Source organism: Papaver somniferum, chromosome 3 (genome assembly GCF_003573695.1).
Source record: "Papaver somniferum cultivar HN1 chromosome 3, ASM357369v1, whole genome shotgun sequence".
Lineage (NCBI taxonomy): Eukaryota > Viridiplantae > Streptophyta > Magnoliopsida > Ranunculales > Papaveraceae > Papaver > Papaver somniferum.
Window position 1 is genome coordinate 66,539,699 of NC_039360.1, and position 16,824 is coordinate 66,556,522.

General features: G+C 34.9%; 1 protein-coding gene across 1 annotated transcript; it reads right to left on the reverse strand.

Annotated features, from left to right (window-relative positions):
• Window positions 1-13,935: 13,935 nt before the first annotated feature.
• Window positions 13,936-16,740, reverse strand: LOC113359536 (GDSL esterase/lipase CPRD49-like). Its single transcript, XM_026603150.1, has 6 exons — window positions 16,630-16,740; window positions 16,442-16,519; window positions 14,602-14,742; window positions 14,421-14,497; window positions 14,174-14,311; window positions 13,936-14,065 (listed from the first exon to the last, which is right to left on the reverse strand). Exons 1-6 carry the CDS (start codon window positions 16,738-16,740, stop codon window positions 13,936-13,938), a joined length of 675 nt encoding a protein of 224 aa, XP_026458935.1.
• Window positions 16,741-16,824: the final 84 nt, after the last annotated feature.

A 16,824-nucleotide genomic window follows, 5' to 3' on the forward strand; every position in this document is an offset into this window, starting at 1 on the left:
TGTTTATCAGTCTCGTCGAACCACAAGGTTTTTCTATATTCGAGATTAAATAGCTTTTCTCTTTAATAGAATTAGACGAGAGAGAATCTTTATTACTGGTGACGCGTTTATCAGAGATAGTACTCTTGTCCATAGAGTCAAATCGCTACAAACACAGACCGATGAGGTCTTTAATGTGTTTGCCTGATATGATACCAATTGAAAAAGCGGGGGTCTAACAACACCACCCAATAATTTGATTAGAAATCTGTATGGACAAACTCCGAAATACTTTGCTAGAGAATCAACTAGACAGTCAGACTCAATCTAAATTAAAGTATCTCAAGGAGTCAATATCTCTCACTTGTTTTGATTTACTCAAGCTAAAACAATAGCGAATCTTTAATCAAACACAAGGAATAACTTGGATGGTACCAAAGACCAATATCCAAGGATCAATCAATATCAATCAACAATCAAAGATTGGATTTCCAATTGATGATCTTAACGCACAACCTGTATTATTTCAATTATATAAAATATAATGCGGAAAATAAATAACACAGACACCATAAGTTTTGTTAACGAGGAAAACGTAAATGCAGAAAAACCCCGGGACCTAGTCCATATTGAATACACACTGTATTAAGCCGCTACAGACACTAGCCTACTCCAAGCTAACTTCAGACTGGACTATAGTTGAACCCCAATCAGTCTCCCACCGATCGAAGGTACAGTTGTACTCCTACGCCTCTGATCCCAGCAGGATCCTGCGCACTTGATTCCCTTAGCTGATCTCACCACAATTAAGAGGTGCTGCAACCCAAAATTGCAGACTTGATAATAAACAAATCTGTCTCACACAGAAAAGTATATCAAAGGATAAATCTGTCTCCCACAGAAAAACCCTAGGTTTTGTTCCGTCTTAAGATATAAAACCAAGGTGAACAGGAACCAATTGATAATCCGGTCTTATATTCCGGAAGAACAACCTAGATTAATGAATCACCTCTCAACAATCCTTCTTGACTACACAAGCGTTTTTTCGAGGAATAACAAACAGTGAGACGAAGATGTTTGTGACTTCTTTATCTTGCCTATCGGAGAACTCTCACTATCTCAAGCCAATCAAAGATTGTACTCGTACGATAGAAGATGCAAGATCAGATCACACAACTACGATAAAAGTAGTATCAGTCTGGCTTCACAATCCCAATGAAGTCTTTGAGTCGTTAACCTGGTTTTAGAGAAGAAAACCAAAGGTTAAAGGAAAATCGACTCTAGCGAGCGTACTAGTATCACATCAGGGTTTTTCCTTAGTTTTGCACAATGCTAGATTTCTTATTTATATAACCTTCAAATCAGGGTTTTTCCTTAGTTACAAAGCAATCCACATTCACCGTTAGATGAAAACCTGATTTAGATTCAAGCTAATATATCTCAACCGTTAGATCAAAAACTTAGCTTGTCACACACACTTGGGTAGACGTTTACTGGGTTTGTGAAAATCATGCCCAAACGTGTACGTGTATGTTGGTTCAACATAGTAACCCAAAAGGTTAACCATATGAGAAATTTATATTAACCTAGTTGTTCTTCACCATAACTAGTTCAATTGACTCAAATGAACTAGTTAGAGAGTTGTTCAATTTCTATGAGATCTTATGTAACTACACAAGACACAATTGAAACAAAGATGATTCAATTCGATGAATCGGCTCATGAACTTTATAGCCACGGTTTGCATAAAGCATTCCTTAGTAATTTAAGTTTCATGTTCAGAGCACATCTTTAGATCATAACCACTTAAGTTCACAAACAAGTTCGCGGACTTAAGGCAACCGGCAGAGTTTTCCAAACTCAACAGAAAATCTCGGCAAAGAGACTTCCGCCAGTTCGCGGACTAGGTTCGCGGACTGAGTTCGCGGACTAAACACGCAAACGATTTTTTGGAAAATCCCAGCAAAAATTCTCGGCAAGAGAACTTCCGTCAGTTCGCGGACTTGGGAAAGCCAATTCCTCCGGTTTCTCTCAATCAACAAAGTTCGAAAACTTCGGATTAAGGAATACATGGTTATATAATCTAAACTCTCATTCCAATCATTGATACATTCTCATAGGACGTCATATAGCCGTTATTCACAGACCGTTTCACGTCAGAGCAATTCTAAAAGTAATTGAAACTTTTCATGACTTTCGTCACTAGGTGAAGATAAACTTGATCAAAGCGAAACGCTTTACCAACACACGATTTCGAGAAAAAGATAAGTAGTGAATACTCAGATCGAAATGTCAAATGTGTATGATCCAGTCTATATAGCATGCGACTTTTTGTCTCATAAGAAGTAGGAGATAGAATATATAGACTTTTCAGTGATAGATAAGTTCAAGCCTTCACATACCTTTTTGTTGATGAAGTTCCACGGTTCCTTGTGTAGATCTTCGTCGTTGTATGATGAATCGCCATGAAGTCCTTGATCTCAACTACACTTTTCTATCCTAGTCCGAGACTTAGCTATAATAGACTAGAAATCAAGACTCATAGTTTTGATCACTAACATTGACAAACATGCTTGATATAGCAACGCATGCGAGGTCGACCGAGCTATGCTCTAACATTATCCAAAAATCTCAGTTGAATTAACCATAAGAAAATGATTCAATTGGTCAAGCTCAACATAAGAGAACTTACGGAGCCGCACAGTACATACACAAAGATGTGGATCCGGGAAAGACCAATATTGCGGAATAATCAAAGATTCATTCTATTTTTCATCACTATTTGCACAATGACATATAATAGACTTAATCTTTGTAAGCAAAAGTTCATCCTATCTTCCATCAATATTTACATAATGACATAAAAGGCTTAACTTTTGTAGTCAAAAGTTCATTCTACCTTTTATCAATATTTTCACACCGACATGTAATAAAGTTAATTTTTGAGCATATATGGGACAGTCAAGGTTCACGTACGTAAACAACATATCCCATAACAATTTGCAATATATAAAACCAAGATTAATACTGCAAAAATCATCTTCCAAATAACTTAGAACTTAAATAAATAAATTTAAAAACATTGCAAGATGAAAACGTTGGCAATAGTTATGTGTACTCACAATAATGGTTATTCCAAACCCTAGTTATCCTTCTTAAAAACACAAGAATAAATTCTCATAAGAAGTTTCTTAGACAATAATCAAAAGAACAAAAACATCAAAAAAAACTTAGACACGATCAGGAACCAAAGAACGGACAAGGGCGAGTTCATCAGATGCTTTCTTTAGCTCGTTTTTCAGAAACACAAGGTTCTTTGATGCAATTTCAAGTTGTTCACAAACGACCTCAAAATCTTAAAGAAGATTTCCAACCAATTGAAGAGACAATTGAACTGGAAGATCTTTTGCATTATCAATTTATTGAAAGTAAATTATGGAGATGGGTTCTTCGTGAAGTTCAAAAACTTTGGCATCATCAAACCTGTCTTCCTCATTGCATCCTTCCATTGTGCACACCAAAAATCCAAGAGAAGTCTTGACGTTACCGAGCAAGTATATATCAAAAGAAATCCTTGATATATATTTAAGTGATTTTCACAAGGAAACCCTAGGGTTACTTGTAACCCTTTGGTAACGGGTCGGGTGCACAAAATTCATGGTTATGACCCAAAAATCAAAAACCAGGGAACCAGAAGAGCTAAAATTTAGGAACATGTTTTGACAGAACAAAAACAAGTTCTGAACATATGACAGAAAACTTTGGTTCACAAAGAGTGCAACACAGAGTTGGAAATCAACTGTCATTGAGGAAGAGCAATGTAAAGTTTTAAACAAAGCATCAGACGGAAAAAGCACAACAACTGTCCGGAGCAAGGCTCATAAAGAAGGACCAAGATAAAAACAAAAAAAATGGTACAACACGGACCATTTCTCAAGAAAGAAGCATCTTCTTGAGAGTTATGTGTATCATCTCATGGTCTTACAGAGGATACACACAAGGAAATGGTCAAGTTGTAATATGATGAACATGAAGCTCATCAGGGGTATTGATATTCTCCTTTTCACTTCTTTGACATAAAACAGAAGCATTATGTGAAACTTCAAAAGAATTAACAAGAGAAGGATAGGAGTTACCTGAACCAGCTGATTTTCTCGCCTTCTTGATCTTGCGCTTGAAACTGTTGATACTGGTCTTGAGTTACGAAACACGATTATTGATGTGAATATAATAGGGAACACTTATTTTAGGAGCAGGATCATCTTTGAAGAAAAGAGAGGAGTTTGAAGTTTTCTTCTTCCTTCGAAACCTTTTTCTCTTTATAGACCTTTCAGAGTTATCAGTCATCCATATAACATTGTTCTTTTTACAGTTGTAAGTAAAATTTATGTTATATTCAAAAACAGGAATTGGCCCATCACAACACTTTTCTTGATTGTGATATGAATTCTAACAGTACATTGAGAATTAGCGGGTTTGATTACTTCTTTAGACATCCATACAAGAATGTTATGAAGTTTTTCATTCCGTAAACGAAGATGAAATCTTCTTTCAATGTGACATTTCTTTCCGCAATAATAGCAGTTGACATGAATGTTTTTAACCGTTCTCAACTGAGCAGTCCTAGAGGGATGACATTCTTGGTTTCTTGAGACATTTGCTGCTGAAGAGAGTTTTTCACTTTTACTGTCAGTGAAATTTTCAGTTTGAAGAATGTTATTAGGAAAAACAAAATTGATCTTACCAGTACTTGGAGCGTCAACAGCTTTATATCCCAGACCACGTGTATCACGATGTTCTTTACATGCTCCTAGCATAGAAGACAATTTTGTAGAGCTAGAATTGAGTTTTTTCAAGTTCTCTTCCAAATATTTAACCTTCTCAAGAGAATCACTAAGATCAGTCTCCAATTGTTTCTCTCGGGTGAGAAAAAAATCTCTCTGTCATTTAAACAATTTTGTTGAGAGTCATACCTTGCTTCGGTTTCTGCAAGTCTTTCTTTCAACACAAAGAGATTTTGACGAAGTTCATCACATTCAGAATTCTTTGAATGCATATCTCCCTCACGAAATTTAAGAATAAATTGTAGCAAACTATAACCACAATCATATCCTTTAAAGAGTTTTCTCATTTTCATGTTTTCAAGATAGAGAGGAGTCTGAAATTCAGCCTAACAAGATGTTGACTTTTCTTTCTTTAAGAGATGATCGAAAAGCTTGATGTATTGTGAGACTTCCTCATCAACATCTTGTCCCTATTCTGAATCACTTTCATCAGAAAGTTCATCCAATTGTTCATCTAGGCGTGCTTCCCAGTTATACACAATTTTAGATGATGGAGAAGAGATGAGAGATTTCTCATGAAAAACAAAACTTTGGACCAAGTTAGAATGTTTCTGAATTGGCGATGCGTTGTCTGAGATATTATCGTCCATAGTCAGATCGCTACAAACACAGACTTATGAGGTCTTAAATGTGTTTGCCTGCTCTGATACCAATTGAAAAAGCGGGGGTCTAACAACCACACCCAATATTTCGTTCGGCAATTTGAATAGATAAACTCAAATATACTTTCAAGAGAATCAACTAGACAGTCATACTCAATCTATATAAAAGTATATCAAAGAGTTTATATCTCAATTCCTCAATTCTATCTGTAATCAGCAAATAGGAATTTGCGAGCCCGATTGAATAAGAGAAATAACTTGGACGATATCACAAACCAATATCTAAGTGTCAATCAATTCAATCAACAACCCAAAGGTCGGATTCAAGAAATGATTGAACTTAACACACAACTTGTGATATTTCTATTATATAACAAAATATAATGCGGAAAAGAAATAACATAGACACCAGAATTTTGTTAACGAGGAAAACCGCAAATGCAAAAAAACTCCGGGACCTAATCCAGCTTTCAAAACCACACTATATTAAGTTTCTACAGACACTATCCTACTACCAATGAACTTCGGACTGGAATGTAGTTGCGATCCTTACGTCTCTGAACCCCAACAGGATTCTACGCACTTGATTCCCTTAGCTGATCTCACCCACAACTAAGAGTTGCTACGACCCAAAGTCGAAGACTTGATAGACAAATCTGTCTCACACAAAAAAGTCTATTGGAATAGATAAATTTGTCTCCCACAGAATACCTACGAGTTTTTTGTTCCGTGTTTTGATAAATCAAGGTGCACATGAACCAATTGATAAACCGGACTTATATTCCCGAAGAACAACCTAGTATTATCAATCACCTCACAGTAATCTTAATCGTATGGAAGCGAAACAAGATATTGTGGAATCACAAACGATGAGACGAAGATGTTTGTGACTACTTTTAATCTTACCTATCAGAGATAAATCTCAAGCAAATCTTAACAAAGGTTATACTCAATCACGATAGTAGAAGTAAGATCAGAACAAGCAACTAAAGAGAAAATAGTTGGGTATGGCTTCACAATCCCAATTAAGTCTTTAAGTCGTTAGCCTACAGGGTTTCATGAAAAACCTAAAGTTAAAGGAGAATCGACTCTAGTCGCAACTAGTATCACACAAAAGGTGTGGGGATTAGGTTTTCCGGTTGCTGGAGTTCTCCCTTATATAGTTTTCAAATCATGGTTTGCAATCTAAGTTACCTTGGTAACAAAGCATTCAATATTCACCGTTAGATGAAAATCTGATTAGACTCAAGCTAATATCTTTCAATCGTTAGATCGAACTTAGCTTCTTATACACAAATGAAATGTACCTTCATCTAGGTTTGAGTAACCGTACCTAAACGTGTACACTAGGTTGGCTCAACAGTAGTTAACCGAAGTTAGCTATATGAACACTCACATATCAACCTTATTCATCTTAACCACAACTAGTTCAAATGACTCAAATGAAACTAGTTATACAGTTGTTCAATTGCTATATTCTCATAGAAGTATACAAGAACACAATTGAATCAAAATCGATTTGATTCACTCGAATCAATTCATGAACACTATAACAACGGTTTGCAAACACAGCAGAAATTCCCGGACCCAAACCCGTCGCCAGTACGCGTACGGGTATGTGTACTTAGGTACTCGGAATTTCACAACTAACAGGTACGTATACGGGTATGCATACTATAGTTCCGGTCATGGATCACATATATGCAAGAACACATACTATGTTTATAATCCAATGATGGTTAAGTGTTCTAAACTCTATTTCAATCATTGAAACATTCTTAGAGGATGACAACAGCTGTTTTCACGAACTATTAGCATCAAATCAATTTTCAAGTTATTGAAATAATCATTACGAAACATTCCAAGTCTACACCAAATGATTGTATCACACAAACCATGTAAGATGTTATTCGGCGATTTTCACATGATCATCTTTTGACTTTCGTCAAGAATACAAGATGAACTTGGTTGAAGCGAGAGCTTACCAACACATATTTCGAGAAATATGTAAGCGAGTTAAACTCAGCTCGAAATCTCAAATGTGGATAATCGAATACTATATAGTAATACGACTTTTGTCTCAATATAGGATATAGAGTAGAAATAGACTTTCCAAGTGATAGATGAGTTTTAGTCTCCACATACCTTTTTTTTGATGAAGTTCCACAAGCTCTCCTTAATAGTTCTTCGTCTTCAACTGATGAACGCCGTGAAGTCTAATGCTCAACTACACAATCTATCCTAGTCCAAGACATCACTATAAGTAGACTAAAAATCAAGACTTATAGTTTTGATCACTAACAATCACAAACAAGCTTGAGATAGAAACGCTTGCGAGTTCGACCGAGAAGTGCTCTAACATTACTAATACGGCCACACCACTTATTTAATACCTCAAGACTCAATGTCTAACACATAGTGGTTTCCGTCCCACTAGCTTAAAGAATTTAAACTAGTTGTTGAACTATTTCCTTATAATGTGACTATGAGGATTGGATCATCGAGCGCAGCACTGCTCAAAATTTGTTTTCAAGATGAAACAAAGACGTCACAAAATCTCTACATGTACCGAGAGATAATCACACCTTGTTAGAATCCAAAGAAACCCATGCAAATGGATATCATGTGGAACCCCACAGTTATGAGAATGTAATTGATTGCATCTTTTATAGTCTCTAATATATTTGGAAGGAAATATATTTTAGAGAAACTAATGAGTCAATCTACTGAAATGTAAATCACTATAGTATTTGGATTATTGAATCCATATTGACTCCGACGATAAATATTGGGAATTGACTCTTACGGGATTTGGGCATAACCATAAAGAAACTTTGGTTGTGACATGATGATCGTTTTGAAAGGACTCATACGAGCATCACTTTATTTGAGTGAACAAAAACGGGAGAAAGATTGACAGAATGTGAAACGACGACATATATCTTAATAAGTATTCTCTAAAGAACTAGATGCACACACCCCCCCCCCCCCCCCATTATGCTTTTAAGTAAGAGAGCATATTAGTCATTTCACTAAGTCTTCAGTAAAACAGGATCGAGACCATCCTAAGATGAAAATGGTAAACAATCCGTATTACAAAGAAACAAGGTGATGCTTAGAAAAATATCCATACAAAATGCAGACTATTAAAGTGACTTATGATTCTGGTGGATGTTTTGACATTTTGAACTAGTTATAGTTCCCAAGAAATTTTGCGTTCGGAAAACTACTAGTACATATTATACATGTAAGGGCTCACCACCCCTTGTAAGTGCTATCTAGTGCACATCAAAAGGATTTGATGGTTATTGAATATTTAACAGGAGCAGAGCATCCTATACCTCATAGTCTCGCAAAAGATATCATCAAAGGTTACAAATGATGTCTAAGGCATGGTTATGCGTACAAACTTACCTTTAACTGTTTGGGAGATATGCAATATTAAACGCATCTTTACATAAATCTGTTTTAAAACCCAATATTAGTCAACCTTTTCTGCATACTAGTTAGAAACTGGATATAAGCCTGACATTCGTATTCTTATGTATTTTTGGTTGCACTATATATGTGCCATTACGAGTCCACATCGTACTATGATGGGTCACGAAAATGATTAAGTAGTTTTGTTAGAAATGAGTTCCCAACAATTATACACATTTTAAAAAATTTGGCAGGAGATCTCTTACCGCTAGATTTGAAGGTTGTCACTTTAATGAGACAGTCTTCCTGTCGTTAGGGGGAGATAAGAAAACATATTTTTTAAGGGAACCACAGGAATTGTCGTGGTGTGTTCCCACTGTGTTTCATATTGATTCTTGTACTTCAAAAATGTAAATGTGAAGTGACAAAGAATAATCGATTTTCAGAGTGTATACTGATGTCGCTTAAGTGATGAGATCACACATACCAGCTGCAAACCTACCTGCAAGGTTACAAATCCTCAATAAGGAATATACACCATTGACTAAGGTGTTGTAACCATACTTAGTTGAAGTGTGGTTGAGGTCGTGGCTCCATAAATGAAGTTGGAAAGACCACTTGGTTCGATCAATCCTCACCTAGAAAGGAAGTAGGTGAGTAAGGCACAACTTATTTATATCATCAGAAATCATCTCATAAGATTTTATCTGAATATGTCCATGAATCAAACTGGAGGATGGTCCGAAGTTTAGTGATTCCAGAGAACAATGACATCCCAAGTGGATTATGAGTATGCGCACGAGTCAATGGAAAGATCATGCGAGCATATTGATGATTCATTTCATATATACTTGCTTAAGGAAATAAAGCAAGATGAGATCGAACCAATCTCTTTGTTGCTTAATGTCAACGAAGAGCATATTTGGCCTATACAATCCAGGTAGAACTTGGTTCTTTGGCAAATATACAGGTATTTGGTGTGGTAGTGCTAACCAAACAAGTGTAAAGCCTATTGGACATACATGATTAATTTTTCGCAAAGCATAATGAGAAGAAAGCAGTCTTAAAGTATAAAGAATCGCCTTGTGGCGCGAGGTTTCTCACAAAGCCCTGGAATTGTTCTCTTGTAATGAACGTTAAAGGGTTCACTAGTTAGTTAGATTGGTAATTTCAAAAGGACTTAAAATGCGGCATATGTATGTTGTTATTACGTATCTCTTAAAGAATCAAGAGATAACAGATATTTACAAAAGTACTTGATGGCATTTTGTTGCCTAAATCAAGTGAATCTAAACCAAAAAGTGCATTTACATTTATATGGAACACTCACTTATAGATTGAAGTTGTTAGAGCACTGCTCAGTCGAACTCGCAACCGTTACTATCTCTAGCTTGTTTGTCAAGTTTAGTTGATCAAAACTACAGTCTTGATTTCTAGTCTACTTATAGGAGTTTCGGACTAGGATAAATTGTGTAGTTGAGCTCAGACTTCACGACGCTTACAACTGAAGACGAAGATCTAATGAAGAACTCGGAGGAACTTCATCAACAAAAGGTATGTGGAGACTAAAACTTATCTATCACTCAGAAGTCTATTCTATGTTATTCTATCTCATATTGAGACAGAAGTCGTATAGAGATATAGAATTTCATATCATACACATTTGTTGTTTTGAGTTGGGTGTAACTCGCTTATCTATTTATCGAAATATGTGTTGGTAGCTTTTTGCTTTAGCTACATTCATCATTATTCTCGACGAGTTTAGTTGTCACCAATTTATTTGTTGGAAACTAAATAATAAGTCAAAAGATGATCATGTGGAAATTGCTTTGAAATATCTTGCATGATTTGTATGAGACAGTCATTTGTTGTCGACTTGAAAAGTTTCGTATTGATCATCCGATCATTTGAAAATTGTTTATAAGATAATAGTTTGTGTGGGACAGCCATTGTCGTCTTCTAAGAATGTTTCAATGATTGAAATGGGAGTTTAGAACTAAAACTCATTTCTGGAAAACATCACAGTATGTGTACTTAGTGTACAAACTGTTTTAGTATGATTCAGGTCCGGAAACCAAGTTTGCATACCAGTATGCGAACGGTTTTAACTGTTAAAGTCTGGGAACCAAGTTTGCATACCAGTATGCGAATGGTTCTACCCGAGTTAGGTCTGGAACGACAGTTTGCGTACCAGTTTGCAAACTGTTGGTCAAGGCCAAAGTCCGGAACTAATTATTGAGCCAATTGGTATCAGAGCAGGCTTATATCTAACGAAAGAGTAAAGCATCGTCTTTTCACTTTGGTTAACTATTATTGAGCCAAATCAATATACACATTTAGGTACGGTTACCCATATTTAAATGAAAGTATATTTCATTTGTGTGTGACAAGCTAAGACCATCTAACGGTGGAGAGATATTGCTTTGGTTTCAAGCAAACTTAGCTTGTATCTTAAATCAGATTTTCATCTAATGGTGAATATGGAATGCTTTGTTTCTAAGCTAACTTAGCAAACCCTGATTTGAGAGGCTATATAAAGGAGAACTCTAACAAATAGAAAACCTAATCCCCACACCTCCTGTGTGATACTAGTTGCGACTAGAGTCGATTCTCCTTTAACCTAGGTTTTTCCTAAAACCATTATAGGTTAACGACTTAAAGACTTCATTGGGATTCTGAAACTAGATCCAACTATTTCTCTATACTTGCATATTCTGATCTGACTTGTTCTATCGTGTTGAGTACTATCTTCTCTAAGATTTCCTCAAGATTTATCTCTGATATGTAAGATATAAAATGTAATCACAAAGCTCTTCGTCTCATTCTTTTTGATTCCACAATAACTTGTTCTACTAGCATATAGTTAAGTTAATGTGAGGTGATTGATATTTCTAGGATGTTCTTCGGGAATATTATATTATCAATTGGTTCCTGTGCACCTTGATTTATCATAATACGGAACAAAACTTCATAGATACTTCTGTGGGAGACAGATTTATCTATCAGAATAGACATTTCTATGGGACACAGATTTGATTATAAGTCTTCAACTTAGTTGTAGGTTAGATAAGCTAAGAGAATTAAGTGTGTAGAGTCTTGTTGGGATTCAGAGGCGTAAGGAACACAACTGTACCTTGATCAATGTGATATTGGTTACGGCTCAACTACATTTCAGTCCAAAGTTAATTTGTAGTAGGTTAGTGTCTGTAGCGGCTTAATACAGTGTGGTGTTCAAAACTGGACTAGGTCCCTGGGTTTTTCGACACTTGTGGTTTCCTCGTTAACAAAACTTCTGGTGTCTTTGTTATTTCTTTTCCGCATTATATTTGTTTATATAATTAAAATATCACATGTTGTGCGTAGTTCAATCAATTGGTGAATCCAACCTTTGGTTGTTGATAGAAATTGATTGACACTTGAACATTAGTTTTTGATACCGTTCAAGTTATTTCTCATATCAATCGGGCTCACAGATTTCTATCTGTTCGATTGCAGATTGTATTGAGAAATAGAGATACAACTCTTGGATACATTTCCTTGATTTCTCATTTGTTCGTACTAGTTCACTGAAGAGGAGGAAACTCTAGTTGGTATATAATTTTTTTGTAATAAGGACTAAGTAAACTGAAGAAATTAACATAAATTTTTAAAATGGTAAGAAAAAATATTTCCTTTCACTAAAAATTTCATCATTCATCGGCGGAGGACTAAGATATATAACACGAGTTTTATCTGACAGGCTCTGATACAAAAAAAAAATGGTTCGAATATGGTCACATTATCCATTTACATGTGAAAGAGTTTATTGCATTTCATTCGTGTGACACTGCACTTCAAACAAAGTTAGGTACCTTAAGATGAAGAACAATCTTTAACATTTTCTTAATGTATTCTGGTAGTGGGACATGAGGGCCTAATCCAGTTGGATGAGGCGCAACTGAATCATTACCCCCAAAGTATATTATAACCAAAGAAGGTTGGACAACTGCATCTTAAGAAAGTAAGATGAAGCAAGTCAATTGGCCGTCAAACTGCATCCTAAAGACGCAGATTCTCTAAATCCCTTTTGTTGAAAATGAAGTCAAAGCGATGCCGTGATGAAAGGCCGATGTTATCAAATCTAGAATAACAAGTTATGAAACAACCAACAAAGCTTGAACAAATCACCATCAAAGTGAAGAAAAAATCGCTCTTCAAGCGAAAACTGTCGCCAAAAAGCAAAGATAAAATCACCAAAATAGTGAAAAAATGTTCAAAAGTCACCAAAAGTAAATTAAAAAAATAATATTTTATTAAAATTGTCGCGAAAAAAAAATCTCGGAGAAAAGGGGTGTTGGAGAGAGAGAAATTTTTTGTTATGATTGACAAAAGTTACCATTAGATCTTTTACAAATAATTTTTTATTCTTTGCATCATATTCCCAAATTTCTTTATATACCATTCTAATGAAAATTTCTTTTTTTGTTTAATTTTAATTTGATTTTCTATCTTGAAATTATACCTGTAATAAAAATGGTTATTCAAAATACTTTTCAAAAATAATAAGTAATTATTTTTAATAAGTTTAATACCCTTAAAAAAGTTAATATGATATTGCTAATTAAATATATATATACATGTTTAAACTCTATATTGCGAATTAAATATATATATATATACATGTTTAAACTCTATAAACTAGAATAAAACTATTTTCACAGATGTCTGTTTTTGTCATTTGCTACAACAATACTAGTTGAACCTGATATTTTACCAAACACAATTTGATTGCTTTTTTAATCAGCTTCACTTTTAGCATACAGTGCAACACACAACCGAAAAGTGCTTTTGTAAAAAGCACAACATTACCAAAAAAAACAAAAAACAAACTTGGAGTTAGAATCTTTGGAAGGAGGTATTCGACTAACATGGCGTAGAAACCCAAAGGAGACAACATAAATGAATAAAAAAAAGGAAAAAAAAAACAAAGACAACATAAATTTTTAGCAAAATACATGGATTAGGTAAAGACCGAAGGGCTGGAGACAAACATAAAACGAAAAAAAAATTAATAAAATCCAACTGGGCATCTGTGTAACCAGAAAGGTCCATCAGTACTCCCCAAACTCAGTTGATAAGAACTTCCAATGTAGGGATGGGTTCCATCCGGCTTCCTTTAGAACCTTTAGTATCTCCTCTACAACTGCATTGCTCCCTTCTGAAGATAAATGAACTTCATCTCCATCCCTGACATCAATTTCCACACAATAGACAGGCATTAGGCATTCAACTCTATTCAAAAACAAACAAAACTAAGGAATTTGTGCATAAACGATTTGGTAATCTTATACGAAGCTAGTATTCATCCAATCATCCATCCGCTGAATTGCAGTCCACAAATCCACAAACTTCAAACCCATCTCCTTGCATAAATTCATACAAGCTTCTGAATATATCTGGCAATTCTCATTTGTTCGTACTAATTCACTGAGGAAGAGAAAACTCTAGTTGGTATATAAAACATTTTAATAAGGACTAAATAAATTGAAGAAATTAACATAAATTTGTTAAATGATAAGAACATATATGATTGTACTTGTTCCTTTCACGAAAGATTTCATCATTCATCAGCGGAGGACTAAGATACATAACACGAGTTTTATCTGACAGGCTCTGATACAAAAAAAAAAAAAGTTAGAATATGGTCACATTATCCATTTTCATATGAAAGAGTTTACGGCATTTCATCCGTGTGACTTCAAACAAAGTTATGTTACCTTAAGATGAATAGCAATATTTCGCATGTTCTCAATGTATTCTGGTAGTGGGACATGAGGGCCTAATCCAGTTGGATGAGGCGCAACTGAATCATTACCACCAAAGTATACTATAACCAAAGAAGGTTGCATAGCTACATCCTAAGAAAATAAGATGGAGCAAGTCAATTGGTCGTCAAATTGAAATTGGTTTAGTGAAAATTTTTAGTTAGGAATTTCGATCCTCATACGGGCATATCTTATGATGGAAGAATTTCATCTTTTAAATTGTATGTCACCTCACTATTTGGAGTACATAAGTCGGAGGAAATCTTCCAAAATGGCAAAAGAAAAATTACTTTAAGTTATTTGGATTAATTCCAAACTTATGATTCTGATTTTTAAAGGGGGCCACTGGCTATTCACATGGTTAAATTTCTTTTCTTTTTTTATTTTTCATTTTAATATTTCCTCTGTCCCGAAATAGATGACCTAGTTCAAGTTTGCACTATTCTTAAGGCTAGGTGGAGACGGGAGTATCTTTAAGTATTTTTTACAATTATACCCTTATGGATAATAACTAGTAAAATTCAGAAATGATGTATCTCTAAAGCTATACCACGGATATTTGAAAACTTTATATCATTGAAAAACATTTTAAAACACCTACATAACGAGTATAAACATCGCTATTAAATTATAAATATTTCTTATACTAACAATAATTAATTAAAAATGTAGTTTTAAAATTTTTCCCTTTGTTTAATAATATAGATCATCTATTAGTGGGACAAAATTTTAAAATGAATAGGTCATCTATTTAAGAACAAAAGAAGTATCAGACATACATTCCAAATTTGAATAAAAACAAATTAGTGATTTTCAGCATACACACACTCCAAATTCTCTCTTAATCTCTATATTCTCTCTCCCTTTCCCTCTCTAATCCTATAGAAAAACCCAAGCCATCATCCCCCTTCCCGTGCAGGTTTCTCTAAATTTCTTGCTTTCAAGTAGGTTAGTAGAATTATGATTTAGTTTTATCGCTTGTCTTTAATGTTTTGTTGTTGTTTCGGCTTTCTCCTTCGCTTTCATAGCGATGTTATATGTGTTCTCGTAAAGTTTCTTCTTGGTCTTCATGGCCTTCTTGATGTTGGGTTTGTTATGGTGAAGAGCTTCTTCGAATCACACCGGCAGAAATTGAATGTCTTTTTCAACAAAAGAAATCTAAGAATTCCGTTGGTTTTAGAAGTTGTCAAGATTAATATGAGCATCACACTCTCTTGTTTTGAGAGTCATCTCTTTTTAATAAGAATATCTATCTAATGGTGGGATTTTATTCCAATCACCATCCTCTTTCTGATTTAATCGGATCTCTACATGTGTTTGAAATTTTTTTCGGTATTCCAACTCTCTTCTCAAAAGAATATTTGAATGTAGTTTTTATTACTTGTATTCTTGTTCTTGATGTTCTTAACTATAATGTAAGAAACTTTTATCAAAAATAAAATGAAATAAAGGAGTATAAACCAGTTATTTTAGTTAAAGGCTTAACCACATAAAACATAACACGTATATTTACCTTAGCCATTTTTTAGGCATTTTTTATGAACGCTATTCCTTTTTAGAGTTTTATGAACGCTATTTAGATTGACGTTAAACGTCATTCAATTTTGCGTTTTCGCTTGGAATCCACGAAATCTTGGAAGATGGTTTGGAAAAAATGTGGAACATCCCTACTTGGAAGTCACTAGATTTGACATTCCACACTTTTTCCAAGATTGAAATAACTTCGATTCCACCATAAGACTTGCTCTAACTTGTGTGATACAAACCAATACAAATTAAACTCACGCCATACCTTGGGGAATACTTGATGAATGACTTCAAGTGCACGCCTTGAGTTCCAACCATTATATCCACGCAACACAATATCTGCCTGAATAAATTTCGTCGGATAAGAACCGGTCAGTTTTGTAGTTGCTACAACAATCAATTTTTCTGTACCATTTTGGGTATTGGCATACAGATCTTAACAAGAAAGTGTACCTTGCGCGAGTAGATGTCAGCAAGAATAGCACCCCATCCCCCATCTCTATAACTTAATTGTACAATTGAGGACCCAAAGAGCACAAACTGAGGCCTTTCTGGTCCTACCATCTCTCTCCCCCTCTCCCTCTCCCTCTCCCTCTAGTCTCTAGTGCTGTTTTGTTTCTCTAAGCTCTGCATAGAGAGAAGAAGAGC

Coding starts and splice junctions, on each gene's coding strand:
- LOC113359536 (XM_026603150.1), bottom strand. CDS start 16,740: ATGGTAGGACCAGAAAGGCCTCAGTTTGTGCTCTTTGGGTCCTCAATT. Junction 14,743..16,441: donor TTCATCAAGTATTCCCCAAG/GTATGGCGTGAG, acceptor TTATTTTCTTAG/GATGTAGCTATGCAACCTTC. Junction 14,312..14,420: donor ATCTTTCGTGAAAGGAACAA/GTACAATCATAT, acceptor TCTCTTCCTCAG/TGAATTAGTACGAACAAATG.